Source organism: Medicago sativa, chromosome 3 (genome assembly GCF_051527215.1).
Source record: "Medicago sativa cultivar Bolivia chromosome 3, Bolivia_mono, whole genome shotgun sequence".
NCBI lineage: Eukaryota > Viridiplantae > Streptophyta > Magnoliopsida > Fabales > Fabaceae > Medicago > Medicago sativa.
This window is the reverse complement of record NC_140751.1, coordinates 88,802,420-88,824,266: the sequence shown is the minus strand read 5'-3', so window position 1 is coordinate 88,824,266 and position 21,847 is coordinate 88,802,420. Positions and strand designations below refer to the sequence as shown.

The 21,847-nt window shown below is 32.8% G+C and overlaps 3 protein-coding genes and 1 long non-coding RNA gene across 7 annotated transcripts; 1 reads left to right on the top strand and 3 right to left on the bottom strand.

The window, feature by feature from the left end:
• The first annotated feature begins 1,693 nt into the window (after positions 1 to 1,693).
• LOC146941606 (uncharacterized) lies at positions 1,694 to 4,010 on the top strand. The gene is made up of 3 exons (XM_085755432.1): positions 1,694 to 2,137; positions 2,242 to 2,391; positions 3,435 to 4,010. The coding sequence occupies exons 1-3, from the start codon at positions 1,884 to 1,886 to the stop codon at positions 3,637 to 3,639; spliced, it is 609 nt and encodes a 202-aa protein (XP_085611558.1). The 5' UTR covers positions 1,694 to 1,883; the 3' UTR covers positions 3,640 to 4,010.
• Positions 4,011 to 9,761: 5,751 nt separating this feature from the next.
• On the bottom strand, positions 9,762 to 10,376 carry LOC146941605 (uncharacterized). The gene is made up of 2 exons (XR_015032447.1): positions 10,153 to 10,376; positions 9,762 to 9,994 (listed from the first exon to the last, which is right to left on the bottom strand). It is a non-coding gene; the product is annotated as an uncharacterized LOC146941605 (long non-coding RNA).
• An 82-nt stretch (positions 10,377 to 10,458) lies between these two features.
• On the bottom strand, positions 10,459 to 13,981 carry LOC146941604 (programmed cell death 2 C-terminal domain-containing protein). Of its 4 annotated transcripts, none has more exons than XM_085755426.1 (6): positions 13,769 to 13,981; positions 13,363 to 13,540; positions 12,811 to 13,267; positions 12,489 to 12,726; positions 11,465 to 11,669; positions 10,459 to 10,764 (listed from the first exon to the last, which is right to left on the bottom strand). In XM_085755426.1, the coding sequence occupies exons 2-6, from the start codon at positions 13,453 to 13,455 to the stop codon at positions 10,645 to 10,647; spliced, it is 1,113 nt and encodes a 370-aa protein (XP_085611552.1). In that variant the 5' UTR covers positions 13,456 to 13,540; positions 13,769 to 13,981; the 3' UTR covers positions 10,459 to 10,644. The 4 variants fall into 4 exon arrangements, with proteins under 4 accessions (XP_085611552.1, XP_085611550.1, XP_085611553.1 ...); XM_085755424.1 differs by having other exon boundaries at positions 13,363 to 13,436; positions 13,769 to 13,897; XM_085755427.1 differs by having other exon boundaries at positions 13,363 to 13,593; positions 13,769 to 13,868.
• A 1,645-nt stretch (positions 13,982 to 15,626) lies between these two features.
• ABCF5 (general control non-repressible 5) lies at positions 15,627 to 21,566 on the bottom strand. The gene is made up of 9 exons (XM_085755428.1): positions 20,603 to 21,566; positions 19,741 to 20,082; positions 19,258 to 19,398; positions 19,003 to 19,182; positions 18,746 to 18,901; positions 17,546 to 17,647; positions 17,278 to 17,406; positions 16,017 to 16,121; positions 15,627 to 15,919 (listed from the first exon to the last, which is right to left on the bottom strand). Exons 1-9 carry the CDS (start codon positions 21,452 to 21,454, stop codon positions 15,824 to 15,826), a joined length of 2,103 nt encoding a protein of 700 aa, XP_085611554.1. The 5' UTR covers positions 21,455 to 21,566; the 3' UTR covers positions 15,627 to 15,823.
• Positions 21,567 to 21,847: the final 281 nt, after the last annotated feature.

The window sequence follows — 21,847 nt, the reverse complement described above, 5'->3', positions numbered from 1 at the left end:
ATAGAGAATGTTTAAGCTAAGGTGGTACACGAACTTTCTGTTTCATCATCAACATCGGGCAAGCAGCTAGTCGATTGACTCGTTTTAAGCAGCAATGTATAACTTAAGGACCTTATCTGCATCGAAGGCATCAATGTTGGAGGGTAGCCAATGCCTATTTAATCTTATCAAATACTATTTTATGTTGTTGTTGCTGTATCAATTATGCCTATACGCTTCTTCTTTGTTTTAAATTAAGTTAAATATGTTGGCTATTTATATCCATCTCCTGAGTTGAAATCCATTTTGATATCAAAACGGCTAAATAAGCTCATATGTAGTTGAGAAAGATTCAGCTAGACTTGTTTCATTTTTCCTTAATTTGATTTTACTAAATCGGCTACCCTAAATTCAACAATTAGACAAACATTTTCGACAAACAAATCATAATATTTTTGGAGTAATAGTACGGATGTCCCTAACTAGCTTAGCAAGTCATGAAGTAATTAAAATCCAACTATCATATTTGAACATCATTCATCAAACACTTCATTTTCTCTATGAACAATAATATATGTGCACATGTAATATATCTAAACTCATTGAACATCTCATTTATCTCTCTCGTTATATCATATCAGCAACTTATCGCATCTATCATATCTCTATCTCTTTCTCTCTAGGTATCAATTTTTTTTGGGTGTCCACATATCTTTTTTTTCTTCCTTTATTTCTTTATTTCTATCAAATCACCGACATATCAAGGTCTTCAATGAACGTATGAGTGTCCACAAAGTATTTTTCTTAAAAATTAACTTATGAATAAAAAATTCAACAATGATATATGTACGTCTCATATTTCTCCACACTCATTCAATTCCTCATTAAGTTTTTTATCTCTCTCTTTATGTCACAACTATCAAATTACTATCTCTTATCTCTTTCTCTCTTAGAGTAACTCCAGCGGACTGACATACAACAATTATCTGCGAGCTGGAGTATCAACAATTGGGGTATTTTGCAACAAAAAAAATAATTTGGAGTGTGCTACCGTGTAGCAATCGTCCCGTCCTAAAATAACTTCTATCAATATAAAAATAGTTATATAAATCGTCCCGTCCTAAAATAACTTCTATCAATATAAAAATAGTTATATAAATATGTTAGGTTGAAATTAACCAATATATATATATATATATATATATATATATATATATATATAATCCTTTGAAAAAATATAAAAAATATTAATAAATGAGGTAAAATTGTGAGATCAAAAATAAATATTTTCGAATTACACTATTAAAGCAAAATATAAATTGCTTCAAGTTGACGCGGCTCTAATGGAACCCATAAAATAAAAATACTCACGGTTGAGTTCATCAAAGCATGTTCTTTATTGGTTCAACAAATTTTTCCTTAAAAATTATATTTAAATCTTAAGAAAACTACTTCCATATGAGATTAAAGCACTGAACACCTCAAAAGTGTAATAAACGGTATCCTTTATCCTATTGCAGATTTAACTTAGGAGAATCTTGGGCCTACTACTACGTCATGATGATGACGTCACCTTCACGTCTTTGAAGTTGACACGTGTCTCCACAAGTAGCCTTCCTTGCACCCTCGACGAAAATGTTTGGAAGGATCCTTCTTCTTTCACAATTGAAACAGTAATAAAGCATATATATTAGGATAATATTATAACAATAACAAAAAACCATAGTATTTTTTTCATTATAACAGAGATGTTATATAATAAATATACATATCAAGTGGTAGCACGATGAAGTTCTACTACTACTAGCAAGTAGCAACTAGCAACTAGCAAAATCACTCATTCATAAAAGACCAAATTCTGTGGGTCTTTGCAGTTGCTATCTGTCTAATTAATTGCGATAGCCATGTATTTTGGAAACCCTAATTCTAACCCTTATCACAATAATAATATATCTCCTCCTCCTTCCTCGTCTGATTTCATTAATTTATCTGATTATCTGGTGCTGGATGATGAACATCAAGAATGTTGGTCACAAAGTACAGGAACTGAATCATCAGACAACAAGGCACCTTCCACCACCATTGATATTAATGTCATCAATCAAGGATTAATTTGTGATGAAATTGAAACCTCTACCAACAAGAACAATAACATGATGCAAGTGTTTTTCATATATGTTAATTAACCACTTTTGTGATGTTAATTTTTGACACAGATAAATATAATAATGTATGTATATTTTGGATTCTTTGGTTTGACAGGAAACGTAAAAGCAGGGAGATGAAGGAAAATACAGTAGACGTGAGCCCAAGAGTGACGTTTAGAACGAGATCGCAGCTTGAGATTATGGATGATGGATTCAAATGGAGGAAGTATGGAAAGAAGTCTGTCAAGAATAGTCCATACCCAAGGTAATTACTCTTAGTCAATGTTTTTCTTTAATTCATTGCCTTCTTGGCTACATACGTCATATGAATGTATCTTTTAAAGATTATGTAATTTAAAATGTAAATTCACAATCACATGTAAATAAATTAATGTTTAGCACTTGCACTTTACTAACCCTATCAATATCATGCCGTACACAACTTTTAACTCAAGGGTTTTGCTATCGAGTGTTCTTTGATGCATTGATTAATGAATCCATAAATAGAAAAGTTATTTTGAAAATATCGAATAAATTACACCATTTTTTTATACAAATTTACTTATTTTGATTGTTTAACCAATGCTCTTAGGACATCGATTAACATTATCCTTAACTTAATTGGATAGGAAATAGGATAGTGGTGGTGGGTCTGATTGGCTGTACGATCATATATATAAATATTGTGGCGGCTGATATATGCTAGTTGATGGAGGGGGGACATGTACTCTTCTGTCATAATTATAAACTGTATACGGTTTAAGTGGACGTATATAAATCCCAATCATATATGCAATATGTAATTGTATAAATGTATGCATTTCTTGTGTGCTTAATTAGCAAACAAATTAAATGGTGTACAATTAAATAAACCCTACTTGTTGAGCTTGCGTGTATATGTGTGGTTTCCATTTGTTTGTCCTGGAATCGAGAAAAGTAGTAGCAAGTTGATGTTTCAATTTGCTGCAGTTAAGACAATTAATTATTCTTTCTCTATAAACATACATGAGTGTCTGTATATGTAAGATCAGCATCGATCCCACTTGCTAGCTAGCTAGTCCCCCGTAAATAATGGCACTTTTGCATTATTTGTGTGTGTGACACTGTAGCTGTCTGTGTGTGTCTGAAAGAGAGAGATTCTGTGCACTGGGACTGTTGTTGATCTCATCAGGTGGTGTTAAGAAACAACATAATATTTAATTAGATACTTTTTCTTTAAATTATTCTAGGAGCTAGCCAGAAAATTTTGTGTGTAATTAGTTTGAAAGAGTTAAAAAGTGAATTAAAGATGTGTACATATACAAGCAGGAACTACTACAAGTGTTCAGGTGAAGGATGTGGTGTGAAGAAAAGGGTGGAAAGGGATAGGGAAGATTCAAGCTATGTGCTAACAAGCTATGAAGGTGTTCACAATCATGAAAGCCCCTGCAATTCATACTGCACCCCAGTGTCTTTGGTGTATTCCAATGAATGGCCACAGCAGCACCCTTCTGCAACCTCTTCTTCCAATTAATGCTAAGTTAATCATATGGTATAAGTATATGTGTGTATATATATAGCTGCTGCTTTTAATAAAAGGCTAGGAAGGTCTGATCGAGTTGGTAAGTTGTATTGGCTATCTTCCTGTTATTCAAGGGAAATGTTAACCGGTGCCCCCGGGGCACTGGTTAAGGATATGAAAAAGGAAATTATATAGTAGTTAATGCATTGAAATTGTGTAATTAATTTATAATAACGTCAAAAGCACTTTCCTTTTACGGTAATAGTTCCCTTTTATGGTATGCTTAACCAGTGCCCCGGGGCACCGGTTAGCAGGACCCGTTATTTAATCATAGTTATTTTCTGCTAAAAATCGTATTTAAACACTGCTTAATTTGGTACTGAGTTTTTAATGGCTTCCAAATATAGGGTGCATGCGTTCATATTTTTTCATTTTCATCTCAGATGTGAGATGTATAATTAAATCTCCCCTCATCATTCCTCAAAATCTAATTTGAAATCAATTAAGAAATGATGAGTATCAAAATTAATATTGGAAAGCGGCAACAAGCTCCGCGCCACGATTTTTTTTTGTGCAGGCCCTCCTTTTCAAAAAAATTGTCCAGTGTGCCCTATATTGAAAATAAATATCTAACATGCCCTACTTTCACTTTTGCCCTTACATAGCTCCATCTGAGATGACACCATGTTCCTTCATGATGGCTCCATCTTAGATGGCGCCATCCTACTTGCCTTTTTTTTTTCTTTCTTTTTTTTGATTTTAATTTTTTTTAGCTTATTAATTAATACCTCCTTTAGGATAGCTCCATCTCAGTTGGCGCCATCCAACTAGGTTCTTTTAATTTATTTTATTTTGTTTATTTTATTTTATTTTATTTATTTTATTTTGTTTATTTTTATGCTGAAAATTTATTAAATGAATTTATTAAATAGAAAAAAATATAAAATAACATAATAATATAGATTGATATATTAGAAAAAAAATACAACAAAAGTACTACTGGCGTGCAAGATTAGAATTAGAGCAATTTTTACGATAATGACCCTCGTCCCGACACAATCCACATTTTCTTGGAACCTTTTCAACTTCATTCATTTCGGTCCTAATGCGAGTGGTGTTTAAATTTGGACGACCCTTTTTCGGTCTTCGCGTAGACAAATTCGGGCAAAGTTCAAATCCTACATATACAGGCCAATAACTCTAGTGGTGAACTGGATTGATATATTAGAAGAAAAAAAAAACAAAAATACAACGAAAGTACTACTGGCGTGCAAGATTAAAATATGGGCAATTTTTTTGATAATGACCCTCACCTCGACACAATCCATATTTTTTTGGAACCTTTTTTATTTTATATTTTTTTCTATTTAATAAATTCATTTAATAAATTTTCAGCTTAAAACTAAAAAAAATAAAATTAAAAGAACCTAGTAGGATGGTGCCAACTGAGATGGAGCTATCCTAAAGGAAGTATTAATTAATAAGCCAAAAAAAATTAAAATCGAAAAAATAATTAAAATAAAAAGCAAGTAGGATGGCGCCATCTGAGATAGAGCCATCATGAAGGAACATGGTGTCATCTCAGATAAAGCTATGTAAGGGCAAAAGTGAAAGTAGGGCATGTTGGATATTTATTTTCAATGTAGGGCACATTGGACAATTTTTTTGGAAAGTAGGGCATGCAGAAAAAAAATTCCCGCGCGACTAACCCTTCTTTAGACTTTATAGCATAACCAATCTTTTTGAAACCAATCTAATTTTTTAAAGAAACTAGTACTAATAATTAATTTTTTTTAAGGAAGTACTAATAATTAATTGATTTAATTTTTTAAAGAAACTAGTACTAATAATTAATTTTTTTGAAGGAAGTACTAATAATATTGTTAAGTTAGTATGTTATCTTTCATGTTTCAACCTGAAACTTTCAACCTTTTTAATTGCAGCTGACGACGATAATAATAATAATAATAATAATAATAATAATAATAATAATAATAATAATAATAATAATAATAATAATAATAATAGAAATTCTTGCATGGTCTTGCCCTTAATACATCATCATTAAGGCCATCCAATCAAATAATTTCTATTAATTAATTTAATACCAAAATAGGAAGAAAATATATTACTTTGTGGCTTGTGGGCTAACCCACGATTTACTATGGAATAAGAGGGAAGAAAACTGTCTTCTTATTTTAACAGATCGTGGTGCTGTATTTTCACCATAAAACCTATTTAATTTAATTTATTTTATAAATTAATTAATAGAAATTATTTGATTTGATGGGCTCAAGGATGATGTGTTAAGGGCAAGACCATGCAAGAATTTCTCTAATAATAATAGTAATAGTAATAGTACAATCAATTTAGTGTGTTGGTTGGTTCTGGTTGGATTGGATCAAACCACAGCCACTTGGTGATGTCGAAGCAGCTATAACTACATCTTTTCTTTGGGACCGATTGCAATTTCAAGCACGTTTCCAAACACAAGCTTAAAGTAATTATCGAAATCATTTGATGGATAAGAAATGAAAAAAATAAACAGATACATGTCCAAGTGTTTCCTATCACACCTTATGTTTTCACTATATCGATATATATACACAATATGCATTTTAACTCCAAATAATATGTATGAATATATATTTAAGCTTCTGTGGTTTTAAACTGCATAGAAAATGATCTCTGATAACAATTGATGAACAAATTCTTTCGAAAATAAATAATTGATGAAAAAATCAATATATTCAATATATAGTTGATTTTATATCATGCATAACTCATCATAATTAATCCGTTAACTCTTTATTTTCTTAATTTAGAGAAGACAAATTTCATTCACGTGCATAACAAAAAATGAATTTTCAACAATTAAGATTTTTTGTTTAAAAAAGCCTTTTGTTTTTTTGTTAAAAGATTGAGATTCTTTATTTGTTTTTTGGGGTAGATAAGTCTATGATATATACACTCCCTATGTTCCTTATTATAAGACTCTCTAAATTGTTTGTTTCAAAAAAAAAAAAAGACTCTCTAAAGAAAGAAAATTACAGATAGTAAAAATAAGAGTTAAATATGTTTTTGGTCCCTATAAATATACTATAACTTTTCATTTTAGTCCCTCTAAAATTTTCCTTCAACTTTTAGTCCCTATAAAATTTTCAATCATTAATTTTGGTCCCTATTTTAAAGTAAACTCATATGTAGAATTCATATTTTTGAATAGAATTTTGCAGAAAAAATTATAATATTATAAGAATCTCTCCCAAAAAAATTTAGAATTTTTCAACAAAACATGAATTTAATATGAATTTTTATATTTTTTATGGTTAAAAATTCATATTAAATTTATGTTTTCTTAAAAAATTCTAATTTTTTTGGGAAAGATTTTTATAATATTCTACACATTTCTGCACAATTTCATTAAAAAATACAAAAATTAACTTTAAAATAGGGACCAAAAGTAGTGATTGAAAATTTTATAGGGACTAAAAGTTGAAGGAAAATTTTAGAAGGACTAAAACGAAAAGTTTATATATTTATAGAGATCAAAAACATATTTAACCCTAAAAATAAAGGTTCTAGCCATCAATGTACTTTTACATAATTAAGGGTAAATTTATTCCAACTGGGACGCACCCGAAGAGGAAAGTGACCTGGGAGCCAATGATCCTACTCGTTGCGAAAAGGATTGGCTCGTGAAGCAATAGATTTATGAGCCTGAGTTCAGGTGGTTCTTATCAACTTTGCCATTAACTCGGTCCTCGCCTTCTATCTCTCTTTCATGAAGATCTCTGTCAATGTGTGGAGATGTATTGTCCGGCTACAGAGGCACTTCTTTTGGGGTTGTTCTAAAGGGGTACCAAAATTTCTTGGATCCGATGGTTGAAAGTTACAAACTTAGAGTATAGGAGGTCTGGGGCAGAAGGACTTGTGCCTAGGAAATCTTTCTCTATTAGGTTAGTGACATTTGAGAACTATGAAGCCCGGCTACGAGTGCGGATACGATACGACCGGCTACGAGTGCGGATACGATTCGATACGGATACGCGGATATGCAAATTTTTCAAAATTTAGGATACGATAAGGCTAAGATACGTTAACAAAAAATTTATACTAAAACTTATGTGTATGTAAAATACTTGAAGAAAATAAATATCGATTACTCTTAATTATTATATTATTATAAAAGTCACAATTTTTTAAAAATAAAACATGTGATTAAAATATAAAAAAATGTAAAGTTTTCTTATGAACCATATTATATTATCATATGTTGGGATATCGAAAGAAACATCATTAAAAGAACTCAATACAAATTTTATATAATGTTGATTAAGTGAATCGCCTCTCTCTCTCTCTCGTTACCTTCATCCACAAGAAGTATAATTTTAAGTGGTTCATTGAGAAACAATTCTACGGATGCATATTTAAAATTGAATCATATACATCTCTACTGAATGGTTACAACATTTTCTCACTTTTTTACCCTTCATCTTTTTCTAGGATACATATCTGTGAAGTATCTTATAAGTATCCTTGTGTATCGGCGGAGTATCATATAAGTATCCGTTAAAATATTTTTTTAAAAATTAAATAATTAATTTCAATACTTTATGGGTGTGTATCCGTGGAGTAGCTGTATTCTATACGGATACGTCTCTGTTTTGGAGTATCCGAGCTTCATAAATCATATTCGATGGGGTATCCTTTCTGCTAGATACGACTCTTGAACAACGTTTTCTTGTAAACAAGATAGTACTCTCTTCAATTGCTATTATAAGAAGAAGAAAAAACGCATTAATAAAAAAAATTACTCACCCAATTTCTTATTATAAGAACCTTTAATAAAAACTACGAATATGAAGAAAAAGAAAAGTTGTAGAAGATTGAAAGTAATAAATTTGTCCAAAATATGTATGACTATTACTTCCTCCGCTTTAAAATACATATCACGTTTTTTAATGTGCATTATTTATATGGCTTACTTTGACTTTACCTTTTAACTAATATATAAACACAAATATTAACATATAAGATATTGTTTGATTTGTCTCGACAAATATTTTCAAAATTTTTATAATTTTTTACTTTAGATAATTAACAGGTATGAAGTGGTTGACTGTGACATGTATTCTGAAACGGAAGAAATACTAAATTATCATTTATGTATTTCGAAACAAATTGGTAGAGGGAGATATTTGAAAAATGAATAATAAATGCATCTAGAAATTTATAAAAAATAAAAACAAATTTTTGTAAAGGGTTTTATAATTAATGAGGATTTATGATTTTCATATAAACATATTTAATATTATACTAAATTGTGAGCAGCATTGAATAGTAGTATTTTTAAAAAAAAAAAAAAAAAAAAGAATAGTAGTACTTATTTGTTTCTCTGGGGTTGAAGTCTAGCTTCCAACATCAGATTAGCAAGTGTGGTCAGTGGTCAATGGTCCTTTGGAAGCGGCCAATTAATTTTGATGACAAAGAAGCCTTCTCTCAAGTCACTGAAGACTGACTGCACTATTATTTTGGATTCATGTATTCCAGAAACACTTGAAATCACCCTCCGTTTACCCAAATAAGAAGGTTCCCTACACGAGGGACATACCTTCTAGTATTGGCTATATAGGGCTCCCCACACGGGCGACATATCTATTTCCTCTGTTTGAATTTGAGGGTAGTATTTTTTCAATAATTAATTTCAGTTATTATTGATTACCCCTCAATTCACATTTATAAATATTTTTTGCTTCCATATACATTAGTTATGTAATGAATCTGACAAAGTAAAAATTACTTATAAATGTGATCAGAGAGAGCATGTTTTTATGTCCAAATATGTATCTGCTTTTTCAGTAATTAACTTCAGTTATTATTGATTATGTTTTCACGTCCAAAGATGTATCAAACTCACGGCAAATCTAAAGCTACTACAATACGTAGCTTCTAAGAAACCACGGCACACGCATATGGACATCCATCTCAATTTCAAGCATACACTTGAAATCAGATAGTTAGATAGTTGAAATTACATATTCATTAAATCAGTTATGATTCTATGAACAATATCAACCATTAATTATTGATTTAAATCAGATGGTCAAGATCGATAACCGCAGGGAATCCAATTTTTGTTGTTTGGCATCATTCATTCAATGCACCATAGAAGTAAACACATCTCCCTCGGTTGAGTTCTACATGTGCTCTTCCATTATGATTTTTGAAAACCATATGAAATAATAATTATGTTTAGTACTATTTTGTACCAACAAACTTTGGGGATTAAAACACAAAGTATAAAGTACATCAGAGAGATCAAATTGTGTATTTGTCTGGAACAAACTCTTGCAAGAACCACACTCTCTGTAACAAATGAGTTAAAAAAAAATTCTTTCAAAACACAAATAGTCATGGATAGATTATTTCATGAAGAATCTACATGCCAAAGACTGAAAAATTTTGGCATCTACAAATTCAAATGATTTAGACACTGAATTCAATATCTTCGGACTCACTCACCTACAGCTTTCACCAGCAATCATTTAAATTACGACAGTCGTGATTCAACACTGGCTAGGGATGCCGCCTGCTTCAAAATTGTTGACATACGAAGATAGATTTGTAATGAAGCCTGAGAAGATAGATTTGTAATGAAGCCTGAGAAGGCAGTGGATGCAACATCCATCTTCTTGCTCTTAACAGGTCAAAGTTCAAACCCAAAGTTTGGAGGTCGGTAAGACGGTCAAGTTGCTCTTAACAGGTCAAAGTTCAAACCCAAAGTTTGGAGGTTGGTAAGACGGTCAAGTTTCCTCAAGGCACACCAGATAAAGCAAAAAAAAAATATATTACCAAAGCAAAATTCCATTGTAGAATATAATCCCTATGCTACACACTAATCAATTCATTTTCTTTGATTGACTTGCAATTTTCTCATATTTAAATATTTTGTTCTCGAACTTGACACATTTTCTATGCATGGAACATATTGAATTCTTTAAACAAAACCAGCGATCATGAGAAGTAGCCCAGCTGAGTGGGCATGGATTCCTCACATTGAGCTACAACAGCTTCCTCTGCTATGATCCAGCCTTCACTATTGGACTTCACTTGTTTAATCTCTTCACAGCAACTCTGAGAAAATGAAGACATAAGATAACAAGCACTAAAAGATGTATTACTCTCTAATCGCTACAAAAACATCAACCTAAATCCTACCAGCAAGAGAGCAAGCCTCCAAGACATACTAGCCTACTTGTCTACGGCTGTACACTATTCAGACAAAACATCAACTAATTGTTGGTCAAATTTCCATATAAATGGCAAAAGATGTATCCTCCCTCTAGTCAAAACACGGTGAAGTAACATATTGAGGAAGAAATATAGCAATTAAGGCAATGTTATCAGAAAATGGTGTTTTACAAAAGTGATTTAGTGTCGCTATAGCTTCTATTTGACAATAGTGATTCATTCAAATTCCGTAGTGCTATAACACTATAGCGCCAATCTAACCACTATTTAAAAACACTGAATTAACCTCTCAAAAAAACACTGAATTAAGGCTAACACAGAGATAACAAGGTTGGAGAATCAATTATGTTCAGGACAGACGAGTAACTAGCACAAGCACTGAAGCATACAAACCCAAAAATTCTGCTTTCTAATCCCACTCAATAAAGAAATATACCTGATATATCTACCAGGAAAACACTATTGATACTGTTGCCATCTAACAGCTTTTTCACCACTAAACCTTATATTGTCAAAATTGTGAAAGGGCAAGGAACAATTATCTGGGTAAATTTAGAATTTCAGATAGTGGCAGAATACCAACCTCAGGACAAGTATATACGAGCAGGGTCATCCAATCCCAGTTTTCAACCATCTGTCTTTGGTTATCATCAAGTGCTTCCTGTAGAAAGTATAGTAATGGAGGCATTAGTTGCATCTCGAATTGCCTTGGTCTACCACAGAGACCACAACTTCCAGGGTTTATTTCATCAGCTACAGCTAAAATTGGCTTGCCACCATATGAGTATCTGCACAAAGGAATAATTAGAAAAGAATGTTGCAGCTCCTTAAGCCAAGAAAATAGGATGGAAGGTAAAAACTGGAAGGAGAGGCAGAGAAAACAAAAGACATGACTTATTCGAAAATGAAAGAATGTGTTTTAGTGTTGTGGAGAAACACAATTGATAGCATGAGCACATAATAGAAAGATATGTATGCTTCCATACTCAGTTAAAGGGAGCCAGCCACAGAGAGAACTGAATGGAGAAACCAAATTTTCTCCAACGTTCTCAACTCATGTGGATTTGCATAATTATATTTGCATGTTCATAAAGCCCAGGTACAACTAATAGAGCTCCTTCTGCCCAAAAAAAACTAATACAGCTCCTAATGAGTATGATAATTATTAATTAGAAATAAATTATATATTTCTGATGAAGTTGAGGAAATGGCTTCTTTGATTAACATACAATCTCCAATTGAAACATACAATCTAGTCTCCAATTGAAACACGCAAGAAGCATACAATCTCCAATCGAAACTATAAAGAACCATACGACTCCGGTGCTACTGCTCTAGTCTCAACATTTTTTCACTTTCTAAGAAGACAGTAAACTGTTGTGAATCATTAACCAATACTTTCAACTGGGTTTAAACATCAAACCAAAATATGTTTTAAGGACGGGTCGGGTGCGTTTTCTTTGTTTGTTCTAAAGAATTTAGCGGCGAAACTGAAACACATGTCCCTGCACCCTTTACCATCCGAGTTGTACTTAAGTATTTACAACACAAGTCATGTGCATTTAGCTCTATCGTAAGTTCACTCCAAAGCATAATTTGTCACATACCTGAAACACTGTTCAGGATGCGCATCCAACCGTTTCTTGAACTTGAGGTATGTTCGATCAGCAGTCAAAGCTTTATCATATTCATACTGTTCCTTTTCCCAAGTTTCTTCTGCTTGCATATTATCTTCAACAGAATTTCCATTCTCCTTAATAGAAAGTGATGAGTAGCTAGAGCAAACAGAATTAAGACCCCCCGTAGAAGGCTCTTCCTGTGTGTATATATAAAAGCAAGGCACCACTGAAAATAACCAATTTTAGCACAAAATCAATAATGCCACAAGGTAAAAATTCGTTATCATTTTCCAAATCATACTCTCAGTACCTGAAACATCATTACGATTATCGACATCTTCAGAAGCTGTTGTTGGTTCTGGATATGGAGAAGATGTAGGGAATTTGTGTTGGCGCTTTTTCTGTTGTTTCTTGCTCTTAGATTTAGAATTAGAAGAAGCCAAAGTCCCAGCTTGAAAGAGTGCCTCAGCCAATTCTTCAAAACTCATGCCATCTTCGTCTTGGCTTTCGTCTTCATCATCCCTTGAGTTGGAATTTTGAACTTCGACCTGTTGTTTATGTTGAGAGATATCCACGTCAGCAAGTTTCTGAAGTCTAAGAACTCGCCAAACAGTTGTGCATTTGGGCGAAACACAGCCGAAAATGAAAAGAATGCGATGATGATGAGACAGTGGAGCATAAACTTGTGCAACGAGGGAGAGGCTATTGGCACAAGTAGCACAACGAAGCAAATCGGTATTGATGGCGTCCTTGGGAAGGGGCCAATCCTGTTATCAATATTAGAGAATTCGAGAAAGAGTGAGTCAGTCAGTTGCAGTTATTGAATTAAAGCATTTAGGGAAAAGTTGAAAAGATGAATTACAGGGAGGCCTCCGATTTTAGTAGTAAAGGGATGGGATAGTTCGCGATAATCATTTGCCCATGGTCCCGGCATTCCTAGCAAAACTTTACCCATTATTACTGTTGTGAGGGACAAAGCTCAATCGATCAAGTGAAGCTTTACTTTGTTTCTCCTTCCCAAGTTGTAACTGGGTACGGAGCTTGAATAAAAAACTTGGGGGTGTCAAAATAAGTTTCAATGCATAAATCAAATCTGTACAAATTGATCATAAAAATAGGAGAAGTTGTATATCCAAAATCATAGTTTCATTGAGAAGCAAGAACATATAAAACCTAAGATAGCAGCAACACATAATTGGGATTATTTAGGCAGTAAATAAGAAGCACAGAAGAAAGAGAAAGTAATGAAGTACTACTAAATTGCATACCGTGAAAGGATACGGAGGTGATGACACAGAATGGTGGGGGAAGCGGCAAAATGAATGTGGATGGTACTCTCATACAGTCACTGTTTACTTCTCAACAGCGACCCCGCCGAACAACCGGTCAATAGGTTAAAGATTAGTACTATTTTTTTCACTATCAATTTAATTAGTTTTTTTTTTTTTTGACAAGAGCCAATCTAATTACTTAAAATCTATTAATAATATTAGTTTACCTTTTAATTTTTATTTTAGCAAAACAAACTATGTAGGGGTTGAGATTTGAATCTGATCACCTCATTTCTCCACATTTAATTGTGTAATCTTTCGCTACTAAATTATTTGACCAAGAAAAATATTAGCAATGACTTATATTAGGGATAACCTCAAAATCATGAATGAATATCAATTGTATATGTTACAACTCGAATTTGCTAATGAGCCAATACAATAAAAGTTAAGAAAAAATAGCATAAATAATTGGTTGTAAGTATGACTCTGTAACAATTTAACAAAAATTACATTTTTTGTCAAAAAAAATTACATTCGTGTACCAAATTAAACTAATATAATTTGTCCACAAAAAAAAAAAAATACACTCGGTGTACCAAAATAAACTAATATAAAAAAAAGATATAAGATAGGATTAATCTATAATTTTACACATTTTTATCTCCTAATTTTTGTTTCTTTAAAATATTTTATTTACAATTTTATTCTTCTTTACATGATTAATTAGTTGTATAAATTAACTCATTTCATCCCTGTTTATAAGGTCACATGACAAAACATAAAAAAAAAAAAAAATGTAAATTATGTAAATTTCGTGTTTATAAGGTCATATGACAAAACACAATAAAATAAATAAATTGTACATTGTGCATAAATTTCGTGTGTAACTATAACTATTAAATTGCTTCTTAATTTTAGATATTTTTAATTTGACTTTAAAAATTCTGAAACGACTTGATAGTTTTAATAAAAAATATATTTTAAAAAATAGTAATAAATTTATTCAAATTTGTATAGGATATATTATTCAGGGACAAGTAAAATCTCTAAAAGACCTTTTTATTTTATATTAATCAGTTAAAATAATAACAAATTTTAATAAACGCTTATGATTCAATCAATAAATCTAAGGGTCTGAACTAATCACACTCACAAAAATGTGGGACAGAGGAGAACCTAGTTTTTAGTTACCTTAAGCAGTTGTTTTTTGTGTCGTACCAAAGAAATGAGACAATGAGGTTTGAACCTCGGACCTCATGTATGCTTCCAAAACTCCTGACCACTAAATCAATCCTCGTGACTTACCTTAAGCAGACTTTTAAGCTTACCTATGTGTATTTAACGTCGGAAAAAAAATCGTGGAGGGAAACCCAAATTTAATTAATTAGTATTTTAGAACATATTCAAGTTTTTTTTTCTGAAATAATGTTTGAACATATTCAAGTTGTTTAGAAGAATTTTTGTCATAAAAAAAGTTGTTTAGAAGAATCTTTACTGTTGAACGAAATTAATATGAAGAATATGTCATTTTGACAAAAACAATCTAACAACTAAACATTGAGTTATCCTTCAAAAAACTAATAAAAACTAAACATGATTTATAAATGGTTAAATTGAGTCTTCCTTAAAAAAAATGGTTAAATTGAGTCCTTCAGGCTTGAAAAAATCAATATTTATGTGTGTCACAAAACGACTGGTATAACCACGTCAGTTGCTTACTCGTATTTCATGGGTCAAATAAATAGCATTAAGACCACAGCGGATGCTAATGTGTTTAATTACTAAAAAATTCACATGATAATCAGTATTTTTAATAATGACTGAAAACCAAGTTGTTGTTGAGACTGTAAACTTCACCAGGAATCACAAATGCTATAATCAAAGCTTCTATATTCTAATCATCAATTATATTCAAAGTTAGTCCATTGAGACATGATATATACAAAAGGCAGTAGCTAACTCAATACACTACTTCACCTTCTATCCCCCTCATTTGGTGAATAAATCTAAAATTGTTCTCCTCATGTATGGTGTAATGGAATGGATTATTTAATTCCATCTCTTTGAATTCTTTGCACCTTTAGACTTCTGTTTTGCTTGCTGAAAGGCCTGCATCTTTTGCTTCTTCCTTGCTTCTTTCTCAGCCTGATTTTTCAAATAAATCAATAAAATTTATAATCTATCATAAAAGCTCTTCAATACTATTTAACACCTCATCCATATGAGTTTCACAGAAGTTTACCTTTGACATCTTGGATTTGGCTTTCAATTTAGGAGCTTTGTCGTCAAGCTCAGCCTGGCGTTCAAGCTCTTTTTCCCTGGCATCAAGATTCTTCTCCAAATAATACTGCAAATTTTCAGATTCAAACTTTTGTTAGAACCCTATAACAATAAACAAACATGCATTGGCTGATCATGTTGCATTCATATTCATTATATACAAAACTGGATAGATATTTTTCCCTTACAGCATCACCATATGTCTATTGAATCATTCAATGAAAAATGGCTTCGGAAAATGATCACGAAGTTACTATCAACATGGTAAATTATACCCTCAAAATTAGGTAACCGTCATACAGCCTTGACGAAAAATGGAACACATGTCCAGTGCAACTTAGATTATGAACATCTAATATACAAGATAAAGTTATCTACAATAAACTCACAATAGACCCACCCTTCCCTGAATCCTGCCACTAAGAGAGCTTAATAGCAACAGCTGGCCCCTTAATTTTAGTAAAAAAAAAACTATTGTTGACCCTCTCAAGTGTCAAAACTAAGTTATTTTGTCCTTTTGATCGTCTAAGTTATTTAGTCCTTTTGATCCCTCACAGGCGTATTTGCTATCATTCTTATACTCACTTTTATACTGCTTCCTATATCCTTCCACTTATGAAATGAAAGACTGAACAAATTGAGCAAAGCATCCACAAGACTGTTCACTTCATTATTACTCCATATTTTACTTTTTGAAAGGGAAAAAAAAACTCAATTACACTTTCCAGATATGCTGTTGAAAAAAAAGATATGCTGTCGAAAATGTAAAATTCCTATCACAAAGGAACCAAATTAAAACAGAATACATCAGGTAGGGACTAATAATTTGGAACCCAAATAAAGTGAAGAAATCTGAGGGAAAAAAGAGTTTTACAGTTTTACTCAAACTTTATAATAAGATGTGAGAAATGAGACTAGTGATGAACAAGATCGCCAAGAAGGGGGCAAAGCGGATAGTTAAGAAAATTGAGGAATGAGGGAAGTCAAGCATCCAAAATCATCATTTGCATCTAGATGGTATTGAACATTGAAATATCGCCAAGAATCCAACAAAAAACACATGTAATACTAATGATCAATGGATGACTAAAACAAATTGTATAAAGAATAGTATCCAGTTAACCTGCTTCAACTATCTCTGAATCTTTCAAAAAAAGTATATTTAAACAATCTATGGGACACAAAAAAGCTAATGGCGGGGAGGGGGGGATTGATTGACTTACATTGTAATCTCCAGCATAATCCTGCACAGTGCCATCTTTAACTTCAATCACTCTATTAACTATCTGCTTTATAAAGTACCGATCATGAGATACGGTGATAACGGTGCCCTCGTACTCATTTATTGCCTCCTGGTAGAAGAATTATAAATCAATATTAGTCGGTCCTTGGATCGGATACAGAGTTTTCAAAAAAAAAGAAAATATTAGGCTGATGGGTGACAGTGAACATTAAATACAGATAAAGGTAAGAAAAAAAAATGAGACGGACCTCAAGCATTTCTTTAGAAGGTATATCCAAGTGATTCGTTGGTTCATCCAAAACAAGTAGAGTTGATGGTTTTACCATGAATTTGCAAAAAGCCAGCCGTGCCTAGTAAAACATGGAACAATATAAACCCCTAATAGTGTTGCATTATATGCATTTAGTGAGAAAGGGAAGAACATTTCAATAAAACTAGCAAAGCTATTGTTGTATCCGAAGAGTACCATGGAAGCATGTAAATAGTTTAAATATATATATATATATATATATATATATATATATATATATATATATATATATATATATATATATATATATTATGATAGAAGACACCTTTTGTGAAGGTGTCTTTTATCAAGTTACTCTATGAGCATTTGTTAAAAGACACCAACTACTTTTTATGAAGGTGTCTTTTATCAAAGTTATAACTAAAAAAGTGAAAATCACACCTTGAGGTGTGACTTGATAAAAGACACCACACTACTTTTTATGAAGGTGTCTTGTAACATAACCCATATATATATATATATATATATATATATATATATATATATATAGAGAGAGAGAGAGAGAGAGAGAGAGAGATGAGAGGTAAAACAGAGGAGCTTTATAACACAATGAGTTTGACCCTTCCCCAAACCCTGCCATGGTGAGAACCTAATAGCACCACATTTCCCTTTTTATTAGGAATAAATCATGTCTAATGAAGTTAAAGAATTTGTGTGTGTATATTATACTTGACTCTACAATACATGAAATGCCCAAAGAATGCAGGTGTATGGATATCTCCCAAAATTGTCAAATACATTTACCAAAACAAGTTGAAGAAGAATCAACCATCTCAATGTTCGAGGTTGGATTATGCCTCTTAACATCATCATAGCCATTTTAGTTCCTGTTTCTTAAATTTCTTTAAAGACGGTCATTTTAAAGATACTACTCAAGCAACAAACAACCACATTTCAAAGGAGAGCAAAAAAGATTTTCAAAATGTCTAAGGCATTTAACAGCAATATCATCTAATTTGCGGGTAAAGAAGCAATTCTCGGTTAAAACTAATTACATAATGAATTACAAACTTGATGTTGAAAAAACGAACCATTCAATCATAGAAATAAGCTAGAACTTGAATGTTACATTTGTTCGCAAATGCTAACTGAATGTCAACTGAAAAAGAAAACACAAATCTAGAAATTAATTAATTACCTTCTCACCACCACTCAATAGAGAAACTTTACGATCAAGCATATCAGATTTAAAATTACAACGCCCAAGAAGTCCTTTAATATCGTCACTCCTCCAGTCCTCGGCAGCTTCCTCTACTGTCTCAAGCACCGTCTTTTCCAGATCAAGTGCCTCAGCCTGTTGACTAAATCAAGTCAGCACTAAAAATATAAAAGTTTTGAAATGAAGAATTGGAACCGATGGCACCAAATAGCATTTTCTCAGTCAAAGTAGTGAACCTGATTCTGCTCGAAATAGTTAGGCAATACATTATGCTCCCCAAGGATAACTTCACCGCTGATTGGCTTCTCTAAACCCATAATCAATTTTAGTAAAGTACTCTTGCCACATCCATTTGGACCAAGAATGGCAATTTTTTCTCCCCTTTCAATTGTAAGATTTGCCTTGTTGAAAAGTTTCTGGCACAGAAAAACGTGATCAGATGATTTCTTTAACATTTTAACACTACTTTTTACATAAAAATATTAACTCACTTTATCCTCAAAGCCAAAATCCAAGTTCCTAACTGTTACAACAGATCTTCCACTGCTTCCACGCACAGGGAACCTGATTTTCATTTGTTTCCGTTCAAATGGCTTCTCTACTAGTTCCTCTCCAAGAAGTCTTTCCAATTTCTGTTGTCACATATACATAAGGAAATTCTTTTAAGTAAATAACATAGGAAGTGAACAACAAAACATTAATTTTTACAATACGGAAGGATGCATTGCAATTTACAACTATTTCGGTAATCAACACTACTACAGCATTTTTGGGTTATTTAAGTGACTAATATTAAGGTCACTTAAACTTTGTTAGACATATGGCCATCATAGCACTAGATATATAAATTCATGAATCTCAATCCTTATGATTTTGGGAGAATTGGTTCTTGACCCATTTAATGAGTACTTTTGACTTGTTAACATTTTGTACAAGTAATGTTATATCTAAATTAAATAGTTGACCACATATACCTTCTCAGCAGTCGAAGCACGGCCAGAACTTGCTCCGGCACCTAACCTGCTTATCAACTCTCTTGTTTGTTCAATTTCTTTCTGCTGCTTCTCCCATGCAGCATACTGTGTTTCAATCCAAGTCGCCTTTGAAAGAATATACTGAGAATAATTTCCCTCAAATGTCCTGGATACACCCATGTCAGTTTCCACAATTTTTGTACATAGTTGATCGAGAAAAGCTCTGTCGTGAGAAATGATAACCATCGGCACATCCTGCTTGTTAAGATAATCTTCAAGCCACTCAATTGTGTCCAGATCAAGGTGATTTGTAGGCTCATCTAACAACAACAAATCTGGTTCCTGAAATTGAAAACAAAGTGTCATTCATATCACCAACACTTTCACATTCAAACTCACATAACATTATCAACGATTCATCAATATACACCTTGCAAAGTAACATTGGTTATATCAGCATTACAGCCTATGGTTAACCATAGGTGCAGCCTAAGGTGTGCCCTTTATTGATTTATCATTTAAAAATAACGGACGGGTAAAGATTATCTTCCTAATTACTAACCATAATCATTTGTATTCTTTTTTTTTCTGTTGAAAAATCTAGTTGTTGTCTAAAAGGGAACACACAATCACCATGCAATTTGCAATACCACCACTAGACACTTCCAATTGAAGACACGTCCAATCTCCAATACAGACTCGACACTGACACATGAACAATGTACTTTCATTCAATTATTCAATTTTCTCAAATCAGTGTCGGTATCAACATGTTAGTGTCGTGATCAGTGTCTGCATTTCATGTTCATAGTCCTATACACATACACAATATACTATAATATCAGCATGCTGTGCAATATACCTGAAGCAAAATCTTGCCAAGACACATCCTCATCTGCCATCCACCACTAAAAGAAGCAACCAACCTATCGGAATCCTCTACACCAAAACCAAGCTCAGGCATCAACTTACTTATCTTCGAATCAACAACATCCAAATTCACAGCCTGAGCTCGTCTCTGAAGCAAATCAAACTCATCCAAAAGCCTCCCCATCAACTCCAAATCATTCACAGAACCCTCAAGCGCCTTCTGCACTTTCTCCAATTTCCCCGCAACCTCCATTTCCTCTTTAAAAGCACTCATAAACTCTTCCCTCACCGTCCTACTCGGCGAAACCTCAAATTCCTGACTCAAAAACGCAATTTTCATATTTGGTTTCGCTTTAATCACATTCCCCGAATCCGGTTCCTCCAAACCTGCAATAATCCTCATCTGCGTCGTCTTTCCCGCACCATTTACACCAACTAAACCCACTTTCTCACCCTTTTTCACTTCCCAATTAACCTCTTTCAAAACCGTGACACCTTTGTAAGTTTTTCTAATATTTTCCAACTTCACACCAGACGAAACGCTTGAAGCTCCGGTGTTAGATTGTTTATTGTTACCGCGTCGTTCATCGACTGAAGTATCGGTAAATAGTGACTCGATATCGTCTTCAGCTACTGAAGTTTCGTCCACGGCGGCTACGGCGGATAAACGTGAAGTATGATTGAGTTTTTTTGAAGTGAAGAATCGATTGGGGTTAGTGTTAGTGTTGAAGGTGTTGGGTTTGGCGATGAGATGAGTGTGGGATAGGGTGCGTGGAAGGCGTCGTGAATCGAGAATGAATGCTCCGGTGAGGTCGAGGTGGTGGAGCTTTGAGGCCAACTCCATTGTGTTGGATGGTCAGAAGATTGTGTGGCGGTTATGGAAGAGTGTTTTACCCAGAAGAAGTGTGAGGCAGAGAACGAGGATGACGAAGCTTCTCTACCCCACCAATGTTTTTGAGCTAACTTTCTGCGGCTCCGGCAATTTATTGAAGTTTGTCTCATTAATAATCATATTCATATACTCCATCCGTTTCAAAATGAGTGTATTTTAGATGTTTACACACATATTAAGAAATGCAATAATTAAAAGAAAAAGAATGATTATTTTACCAAATTATCCTCCTTATTAACTATTGGTTAGTTTTAAAGTAATACTTTGGAAGTAGTGTGCAAAGTATTAATTGGAGGGTACAATTGAAAAGAAAAATTATTATTGCATTGGAAACTGAAAGCGACA